This window comes from Charadrius vociferus, unplaced genomic scaffold (assembly GCF_000708025.1).
Source record: "Charadrius vociferus isolate BGI_N301 unplaced genomic scaffold, ASM70802v2 scaffold78, whole genome shotgun sequence".
NCBI lineage: Eukaryota > Metazoa > Chordata > Aves > Charadriiformes > Charadriidae > Charadrius > Charadrius vociferus.
The window spans coordinates 1,942,117-1,952,940 of NW_009649927.1; the positions used below are offsets into that span (position 1 = coordinate 1,942,117).

General features: G+C 39.0%; 1 protein-coding gene across 1 annotated transcript in view; it reads right to left on the reverse strand.

Moving 5' to 3' along the window:
- Nucleotides 1-10,824, reverse strand: part of PCNXL2 (pecanex-like 2 (Drosophila)) — a 155,112-nt gene that overhangs the window by 71,928 nt on the left and 72,360 nt on the right. The window contains exons 18-20 of the mRNA XM_009891164.1: nt 9,491-9,583; nt 8,813-8,963; nt 4,083-4,224 (exon numbers count right to left, since the gene is read on the reverse strand). Coding sequence (XP_009889466.1) covers nt 4,083-4,224; nt 8,813-8,963; nt 9,491-9,583 — 386 coding nt within the window. The remainder of the gene's footprint in view (nt 1-4,082; nt 4,225-8,812; nt 8,964-9,490; nt 9,584-10,824) is intronic.

Genomic DNA, 10,824 nt, shown 5'->3' on the forward strand with positions numbered 1-10,824 from the left:
CAGATGACAAGAAATTGTGTGTTGCATCTGTGTGTCGTAAAATGCATGCAGTTTGCATTTTACCCTCCTTTATTGTATTACAGAGTGAAATTAAGCTGAGAATTCTAAACAGTAAGTGACCACACAGAAAATCAAGAAGTCCAATCTTTAAAAATTCAAGTGCTTGCTGCTATATCTCCAATAAGATAACGTTCCTCTTAACTCTCCAGAAAACTACCCAGTTTTCTGTGTGAGAAAAGAAAATACAATTACATGAGAAGGAAAGATGGAGGTAACGTGTTGGCACCCCTCGAATTTAAAAATAACACTTAGTCTCTGTATATATATATGAACTTAAAGACCTGAGGTTGTCCACAATTTTAAGTTTGGTTTTTAAGATACTTTACAGAATTAGGAAGATGGTCTTGCTTGGACAGCTATTTTGACCTCTTGATATTCTATTCTGCCTATTCTGGCAGTTAGATCCTAGAAAAGTCTCAAACACATTAATTTTTAGATCACCTGGGTAGACAGGCATTTCCCTGAGATGCGACACAGTACTGGGCTCCAGACCATGACTGCTTGCATGGGTCTGCATTTTATCCAACAACCGCTAAAAAACACAGAAACAGGGTCAGGAACAGGAATTGGAACACAATTCCCCACTCCTGTAAGAATTTCCTAATCACCAAAGCAGGAGGACTCAAGAGCACACCTCCTGTAGCCTCTACTTTCCTGGTAAGTGCGCAACAGTTGGAGTCTTGTTAAATGAAATGGGCAACACCACCTTCTCCATCAAGGTTTTTAAAAGGAAGGAAATCAAAGCAGTATTTTGTGAACTCATTCCTGGTCACATACTGGAGATGCTGCAAAAACAGTTCTCAGCTCAAAACCTTTGGGTTTCTGGGTTCTAGTCAGGATAAGATAAGAGACAAGCAATTTATTCAGAAAGCTTTGGTCATGCTCAGAAGTATATCTCAAGCCTCCTAACGAACCATCAAGCCAAATTCAGGTATATTTAGTGATATTAGGTACCCTCAGGGTTTTCTCGCAGTTAAACAGGTATATTTCGATTGCAGTTTTGCACGTTAATGCCCAAGAACCACACTGGACTTATTTCTGAAAAGACAACCCAAACCTAATAGACACATACAAGCAACTCCTTGCTAATTGAGAACCAGGTGACTTAAGTAAAATAAGCACATTCACTTTTTGAGAGATGCATTGTTTTTTTGATGGTGGTGAAAACAGATGGAGGCTTCAATGCATAATGAGTGACTCAAAGTAGGCCAGGTATTTGCAAAATGCACGGAAGGTTCTGCTGAAACCCAGGAGAATCCCTGCTGCCATGACTGACAGTTGACAGGCCAGAAAGCTCTAAACAGGTTTTCATCATTCTAAGCAAGGCTTATAAGTCTGTACATATCCAGGTTGATTTTATTTTAGGTGGCATTTATTCATTATTGTGTATCTTCCCTACTGCAGATGCAACTTTATTCAAGTGCAGGTCATTCTAAAGGATTATCAGGACATCACCGTTGGAATGAAATGCCAAACTGACCTTATTTCTCACCTTGTCTAAGCTGTTCTTTTCAATTTGCCCCAGATTTCTGAATGGAAAACCTTGCGACTAAGCTAAATAAATTCTGAAGCTGCTAGAAGCCATCCCAGTGTGTCCTGTATGAACCAGTTGGATCTTTCATTCTTCAGAAAGAAGAAAATTCTTGCAACATGGAAGAATTTTCAGATGGAAAACTTACAGATCATAGAGCAAAAGAAAGACTTTTTCCTCGCTGGATCTGTTAATATGCAGAAAATTTCACAAAAAAATGACATTTTATAACATAATGCTCTCAGGGGTGACAGAAAATAATTTGCTCGTTATCCCTCTTCTTTAAAGATACTGCCACACAAGATGCTTTTCCTGGGGCCTTAACTCCCAGCAGAGGGAAAGCAAGAGAAAGAGAGAAGGGGGGCTTATTTCTGAAGCCTCTGTGGCAGGTAACACGGGCAGGCTTTTCAGCTTGTCAGCATGGGTCCCATTAATAACCAGCACATCAGGGTCTGGAAAGCTTAAGCAAACTCCTGACTGTGAAGGAGCTGTTCTGCCTCCACAAGAAGCAAACTGCTTCAGTCCTTTAAATCACAAAGCAAGACGAAGCTTCTTTGAAAGATACATTCAAATTGAGAAAAACTCCAAAATTAAATCACGTAAAATGTACCACCTCAGACACTTTCAGACACAGAGCAGGAGAGTGCTGCCTTATCTTCTCTAAGGTACGATGTGGTCTGATCCTCGGGCAGCAAATAACTAAGGAATGTTCCCACAACAGAAAACGGGTATTTATGTATTAAACCAGAGAAAGTGCAACCCTCTGTAACACTGCGTATGGAAAGAGCAAGGAGAATCAAGGATCCCTCACGGGCTTAGAGTTGAGGAGAAAGAAGTAGGATCTGAGAACAAATATTTTGTGTGTGGCATTTACACAGTAGCTGTAGGAGAAGCGTATTAAAGAGGAGTGCCAGAGAAGAAGGGATACTGGGACTGTTGTGGATAGACCTCAGTTACAAGAAAAAGGAGAAAACACAGGTTTTAAATCCCAGGTGATCACACAGACACAAAGGGGATGGGGAAGGAAAGGATTGCCATGGTATTCCCCTACAGGCCAAACAATCAGAGGCAGACAAATGTAATTACCTTCTTTAATCTCAAGATTTCTGGGGACTGACTCACTACTTCTGAACACTTGAGAGAGGTGATACTTTAAAGTGCAATCTAGCTTGGAGGAACGACTATGTAAAAATAGCACCTTCCTAACCCTACATATGTGCTCCATGCATGTATTCAGTCACATCTGGTAACTAGTGACAAATGACATTTTGATTACTTTTTAGTTCTCTCAGCCTTGCAGAACCAAACAGAGGGATGAGTGTGAACTCAGCATCACCCTGGACAATACACCTAAACTCCTGAAGCACCTTGGCCTTAGCATCTCCCAAGTGCTTGGGGGAAAAAAGGTCAATGGGGAACACAGGCTATCTCCGAGTGACTGGTGAAAATCTCTCTGAAAAACTAGTTGCCTGGGAGGACTACGCAGAAAATTTGACTAAAGCCCTAGTTTCAGCCCCTAAAAGCAGGGACCACCTTTTCCTTACAGTTGTTTAGTCCTTAAAGCTGTGTTGCTCTTCAAGAGAGAATAATTAAAATATGCAATTTTTACAAAGTTCTTTTCTCTAATATTTAAACTTAAGAATCTAAATTATTATTAATACTGAGGAACTCCCTCCCCCCTCCAGCAGTTTTTCCTGCTACTGGAACCTTCCATCCTGAACACAGGCTGTTTCTTTGTTTTCATCATCTGCATCACTGTCATTCTGATAAAAAGACTGCAGAAACTCTGCTCACTGGGGATACTGCAGTCACTAAGCCTGCTGAATATCTGCAGTAGGCAAGTCACTGACCAAAATATTTACCATAAAAGGCTGTCTGCAAGGATCATACTGTGAGACCATGGATCAGTATCACCAGTACTGCTTAATATCAGAGACATGAGACTTTAGAAAAACTTGTGTCCCTGCCTTTCTCAAACCATGCTTAATGCAGGACTACCCACCATTCTATACTGTTGAATATTTTATTAAAAGACTTGTGTGGTGAAGCTTCTGATAACTCCTTTGGGAGACTACGCTGTAGTCTAAAAATCCTCAGTTAGGAAATATTTCCTGATATCCAGCCTAGATTTCTCATTTTCATCTGATTAATTCTAGTTACCCCACTGTGTTTATGCCCATCAAACACCTGCAGCTGGTATAGCGTGTCTTGCTTTTAATTGACATTTAGACATTCCATATATATCTATATATAGCTCTTTAATCTTTTAATTTCTCTCCCTCTCACTGCAGTCATGTCTTATCATGTGCTAAGGTAGTTTTGCTGTTTTCTTTCAGCAAAGACAATGATTACTGTATACTGAACTAACAATGCACGAAAGCAAACTGTGACAAGCAAACAGACTTATTTAAGAAACAAATTTCATTTCTCAATCTTCAGTCTTAAACCAAATATTCTACTACTCACATGCTTTGAGTTATAATCTACTTACTGTGTACCAAGCTTCTTGTATTTACTAATTGAGAAAGCATCAATCGTGAGGGCATTCAGTATTATAGCTGGATACAAAATGTATTTCTCAAAGCACTGCAGCCACACATAGAGCCTTTCAAACCACATCAAATGAGCAGCATCTGAAATAGAAATTCAGATAACGGATCATTTCATCAAATTATCAGCATTTTTTTACACTGCAATATCATAGAAGAAATGAGTTAGCTCACACTAATAAATATAATCAACCAATTAATTTATGAAACAATGGAATTCATAATTCTTTTGCAATACAGAAATAATTTTGTTCTCTGAATTTAGAGAGTATCTGTTTTGCTGCTTATAACCGCACTCATGAGAAACACTCAGAAACCATAAGAGATGGTACATGCTAGACAGTAGTTTTTACTAACCCTCACTATATTAAATAGCACTTTTAGTGATGTAATGACTCCAGAGAGGCCCTCTCCAGTTCTGGCACTGACCTGGTGGATGACCTAGGGAATCTCATCTGAACTCTGTGCCTCTCCTCCCCATCTTATAGTGGCAAAACACTGTTCATTAGACTGCAAAGTATCATTGACCTTATTGATAAATGAAATATCCTCTGAGATCTGAAGTCTGAAGAATTAATAGGAGCTAGAAACTGTTGTAGATGTTTCTCAAAACACTTCAACAGCCATTGTAAAAAAGTACCTGCCAGGATCACATCATTCACCAGTAAAGAACATATTTTTTTTCAGTAGACTTTTCTAACAAACATCACAGTGCTTAATATGAGTATTAAACAAGAACTGAATGCTCTGTGCGATTCAACTGCTCTAAGAACTTAGGTGAATCGTGTGTCGAAACACTTGTGTATGGACAAAAATGATGTCTTTATTCTCAGCTGAGCTCAGCTAGACACGGTTATTGGAAAAACAGTGAACGTAGAAAGGCAGAACTTGGTATTGACTCAAAAATAACAATGCCACTTATCGAATCCCCAATACTCTTCCCTGCAGAAAGGAAAATAATTATGTATACACATCCCACCCTCCCACACACACCTTTTCAATGACAGGCAAAGACGACATGCTGAATCAACAGATCTGTATGTTCTACAGGCACAGTTCTAAAGACAAAGATCTAAAAGCAATCATTCCAAATTAGCTTTAAGTCATGCTTTGCCACTATCTTAAGCTCAGGCAATGAATGCTCTTGCAAAAAAATCTGTCTTCAGAAAATATAATCAACTTCTGTTTCTTGTTATAACGTAAAAATATTTCCTCCTCTTATTACCTAAAGGCCACCTCCTAAAAGTTCATATGCACAGCGAAATGTCCGTTTTGGAACCTAGATGTTATTCTCCGTTCCTCTCTCCTCCTCCTGAACTAAAAATTGCTCTCAGAGTTTGTCGTGGTTTAACTCCAGCCAGGAGCTAGAACCACGCAGCTGCTTGTGCAGTTCTCCCTCTTTCCCCAGAAGGGCAGGGAGAAGAGGGAGAAAAGAAGGGGAAAGGGAAAAAACTCCACACCTCGTGGGTTGAGATAAAGACAGCTCAACAGAACAATAACAAAAAGGAAAATAATAACAACAACAACAATAATGGTAAAAGAATATATAAGATAAAGTAATACAACACAAGTTGCTCTCATCACCCAATGATCAGTTGCCCAGCCCATTCCCAAGCAGTGATTTGTGGATTCCCACCCCCCCGGCCAATCCCCATTTATATACCAAGCATAACATCTGTGGTATGGAGTATTCCACTGGTGATTCCATTTTTCTGTCTATGCTCTTTCTCAGCTTCTATGGGAAGCTGAAAAGAGTTCTTGAATAGTATAAACATCATGTAGCAACAACTAAACCAATACGCATTATTGACATTCCTTTCATACCAATCTGAAACACAGCAACCACTAGAAAGAAAATTAACTCTATCCCAGCTGAAACCAGGACAGAGCTCCACTCAAGAACTTCATCCAGCTGCCCAAATCGGAGCTCTGTGTAAGAACTTAAGCTTGAATAGAGAGATGTGCATATCAAGTAGACCAAAAAGAAGGTAGCTGCAGGAGCAGAGAGAGGTATGTGCAGACAATGCAGGCAGAAAAAAAGAGGTCACATTCAGAGGGAGCTCAGGGAAAGCTGTGGGTGATTTGAAAATGGTTTACAGGAATCTGTAGGGTATAAAAGCAATGGTGGGGAGGAAGGAGAAAAAAAAATAGTCTCTAGTGTTTCAGGGTTTCTTTCTCACTCAGTCCTGCACTACTTTCTACACATTTATTATACCATAAAGGTCACACATCCTGACCTCAGCCTTTCTTCCTGCAGTCAGGCAAAACAATGACAAGTAATAAATGAGTTATCTCATGCGAGCATCATGAGAACTGGTCCGATAATTGCTATTCTGCGGAAGGTCTGAAAGTTTGAACAGCTCATCCAGAGTCTATGAAACAAAGCCAGGAATAAACTTGTGGAATTGTCATTACCAGCTGCTCATCTAATTGCAAGCAATCATTCGTCTCCCCATAGTGATAGACTTATCAAAAATTAGGAAGCTGAAAATGAAATTCTAAGCAGTAAAAGCTCCTCACAGACATCTTGCTTTGTGTACTTGTCCTTTCATTGTCCACGGCTGACAACTACAGGATACTGCCCTTATCCAAGCTTCTCTTTCTATACAAATAGGGAACCTTTAAGTTCACCTCCTACATTTTTCTTACAGGGTAAAAGAAAGAAGACAGCCTGTCAGACATATCTATCAATGGATTACACAACCTGTCTCATCTCAGAACATGATAAAAAGCCTCTGCAGCAGCCTAAGGGACTGAAAAAAACATATATATACATTATTCTTGTTATCTAACACACACCACCAGATACACTGCAATAACACTTAAGCCCAAAGTGTGGAAATGGACCACATGCAAAATGAGGACTGAAGAAGAAGGAAAAAAGCCTGTTGCAGGTAGCATGGGAAATGCAGCCGATTTCCAAGCAGAAGGAAACCCATCTGCGGAGATCAGTCTGGCAGATCTCTACCCTCAACCTTTTCAAAAGCTGAGTCATTGCATTAGGAAAACAATGTTTTCTGACAAATGAAGACAGACTTAATCAGGACAAGCAAAAGAAGTCCTACAGTAATCTTTTATGACTAAGTGATGTCACAAACAACAAAACTTGGGTATTCATCAGAATCACGATTATCAGGGAGAGGAAGCCCTGAACAGCATTTGCAGTTGGGCATGATCCTTAATCAGATTTATATTTCTACTACACTTTCCTTGGCGTATTGCAGTAAAAGTTAAAAGGCAACCTTCAGTCAAGTCTCTTGGGTACCTTTTTCATACCCAAGCCTTGTTTGGAAAGTAATCGTTTTGAAAGACATGATTTATTTTAAAAAAAGATTTAAATCCTTAATGCATGGTTTTGCAGAAAGCGATCTGAACTCTTTTGTTGTCTAGTTGAAGAACAGAATAAAGTTCCTCAGCAGACTGTGTTCTGACAACGCTGTCTTCAAACACCTCAGGAACATATATTGAGAATGATTAAGGCACAGGATCCATCAAGAAATGACAAGCAAGCTTTTGGTTGGTAGCAAAGGCAAGATGAGAGCTGGGAGGGGGGGAAAGCTGTGCTTCTCAAAGTACACTGTCTGCTTGCAGAAATAAGCGTATCAGAACAGAAAATCAGACCTCGACATACTAAAATATTTACCGATACTCGCACGTAGCAAGGCACTACCTGCTGAAGCTAGCAGACATTAGAAAGAACAAATCTTCAAGAAAATTTTACAGTTCTTTTCAATTTTAATGTTTCTCTAAAAGTGTTATGATGGAAATTAGAACTCTAAGTTGCACTACTCATGCTGTTCAAATGACATATAGTTATCTGTCAGAAAGTAGAAAAAATTCTGCCTCGATTTCATCTATCATTTAAGTTTTTAAATTATACAAAATACCAATGTATTAAGCATGAACTATAACATATCAAGTAACACAGCAAGTAACAGTACTGTAATGTAAAAGCAAAAGGCAGATCAGACGATGGTTTGTGAAAGGTCACTTAAGTCTAGCAAGACGATCAAGGAACAGGAATATTTGACATAGGAGGAGAGGCTGAGAGAGCTGGGACTGCTTAGCCTTGAGAAGAAAAGGCTCAGGGGGCATCTTATTAATACCAGATCGGGGGCATTTGGGGGGGTATAAATACCCAATGGGGAGAATAAAGTTGACAGAGCCAGACTGTTCTCAGTAGTGCGCAGTGACAGGACAAAAGGAAATGGGCACAAACTGAAATTCCATTTCAGCATAAGAAAAAAACCAACAAAAAACCAAAACAACCTTTCTTACTGTAAGGATGATCGAATGCCAGAACAGGTTGTCCAGAAAGGTTGTGGAGTCTCCATGCTTGAAGATATTCAAAACTGGACACAACCCTGAGCAACTTGCTGTAGCTGACACTGCTCTGAGCAGGGACATTGGACTAGACAATCTCCAGCGGCGCCTGCCCAGTCTCAGCCCTTCTGTGCAGTGGTCTCAGAAGACTACTTCTACAGGTTCACACATTTGCTGCTGATTAGGGTGGGAAAAAATGGAATTGATGGGCTATGCATGCTATTCAAAAGAGGGAAATGGAAAGCATAATTTATTCTGCCTGCTCTGTTCCTTCTGGATTGTTTTTTTAAAAATGAAGACAAGCTGCAAGTCATTGCATCCATTGTTCATAGAAGATTTTATTACAAACCTCTCACTTCCCGTTGCTGGTGCTCTTTGCTTTTAAGTATGGGGTGGGAGATCCACAGCCAGGGGTGATGCTTGCGAAGCTGAGGAAGTACATAATGTGTCACAAATCCCACAGTCCACGCTAAAGCAAACAGGACAATGCTGAGAAACGGCTGGGCCAAAAGAGAAAAAACAAAACATGGTTATAATTTGCACACAACATTTTTATATAAAATTTTTTAACAGTTTTAACAGTTCCTATAATTGTATTTTTGTGCAATTAATTTTTATTCCTATGTTCAAACTCTCTGACTCCACAGGCAGATATAGAATTTGAAATAAGTATTCTGCACACACAATTAACCCATTTAACTCCCTAACTGGAGGAAAAAAGGCAAGTGATCAGGGTCACTCATTCTGTCCCCCAGCATCCACATCATAAAAGAGCTGTGGATATGCAGATGTTTAAGGAAAGAGACATCAAATAAGTAACACTAAAATTAATACAAACATCCATAAACTAACTGCCTTGCACATAAAAAAATGTTATCATGACTAGTAAATACATTTTCACTAAGTTCTCTTCCCACAATCTCTATTCTTTCCAGTTAAAGCACCCTGTGGTTTTGCATAAAAGTAATTAATACCTGGGGCAGGGGGCGAGGGGGGGACACAGACAGACAGACAGACAGATACCCACCCTTAATGATAGAAACACAGTACTGGCACTGACAGCAAACGACAGAACAGCAGCCGCTGTGCAGACAATGAGATCTGATTTCAAGATTTCTTTCTGTGAAAATAATTATTTTATACAAAATTAGCAAGCCAATACTATTTTAACCAAAGTAAACAACTCTGTTCTCAATTATTCACCGTCTGCATTGTAATAAGGCTAATCAGCACTCCCTAATACAAAAGTATTTTGTCTACTCTGCTTTGGGAAATCATTTCTTCACACTCTAGGTTTGTCAAAGTAATCACATTTAAATTCATCATGCCTAATTTTAAATACATTTTCAAATAATGTAGTTTTAAGATTGGAGAAATGAAAGCAATACATTTTCATACCGAGTCCGATTCTGTTTAAGCAATATAACTCTCTTACGTTATGACTTTTTTATTTTTGGGAATCAAAATTCTGGTTCCATTTCTTATTTGCAAGCATTAAGATTCCTTCAGATTCACTCTCTCTTGCATTACTGAAATGACTCATGCTTTTCTGTAATGTCTTTAGAGACACGAAGTTAATACATTTATTATGTTCTAAAGTGACATGTCCCATTCTCTCATTTTCTGTATCGGAAGCCAAATTTCGACAAGACTTTATGGATTTCAGACAAGGCCTTTTTCTAGTGTCACTGAATGATAATGAAAGGACACGTCTGCCTTTACATAAAGATCTATAACTCGGGTAGGAGTAATTTTGTTTCTAAGGATTGGAAAATATCGCTGTCCTTCCAGCCTGTTTTTCTTGTGATTAAAATGTCATTCTCAGTAAACAAATAAACAAGATAGCTTGCGAGCTGTGCGATCTTTGAATTGTACTTCAGAGGTCACCTTAACGTCTTAGTGAATAAATGAAAATCTCATCTTAGATTTATGAGAGGGGCATTTAAGTTCAGCACTCAGTACTACTGCTAAGTTATCAAATCAGTAACTATTTGTAGCTCTTGGTTTAGAAACTGACTTATGCTTTAATTTGAAGACATCCAGAAACAACATGTGAAATGCAACACTTCTGTTAGAATTAGAAGCTCATCCAATTTCCTGGCGCTGCAATCTAGGTAGTCTTCACTTATCTCATCAGAGGAAAAAGAAAAAAACCTTAAAATAATGACAGGATAGCAAACCTACGAATAAGGGAAATAAAAAGAAAGCAAGTAAAACAAGTGAACAACAGAAGGGTTGCGAATTACAGGGGAAGCTGGTAGCAACCACTATATTTAGGCTGCCTATCACTCCCTGTTATGAAAGATGCTTCTTAGTAAAAGGTCACAAGCATCAGCACTTCCACTTACTGCAGCTGGGCTT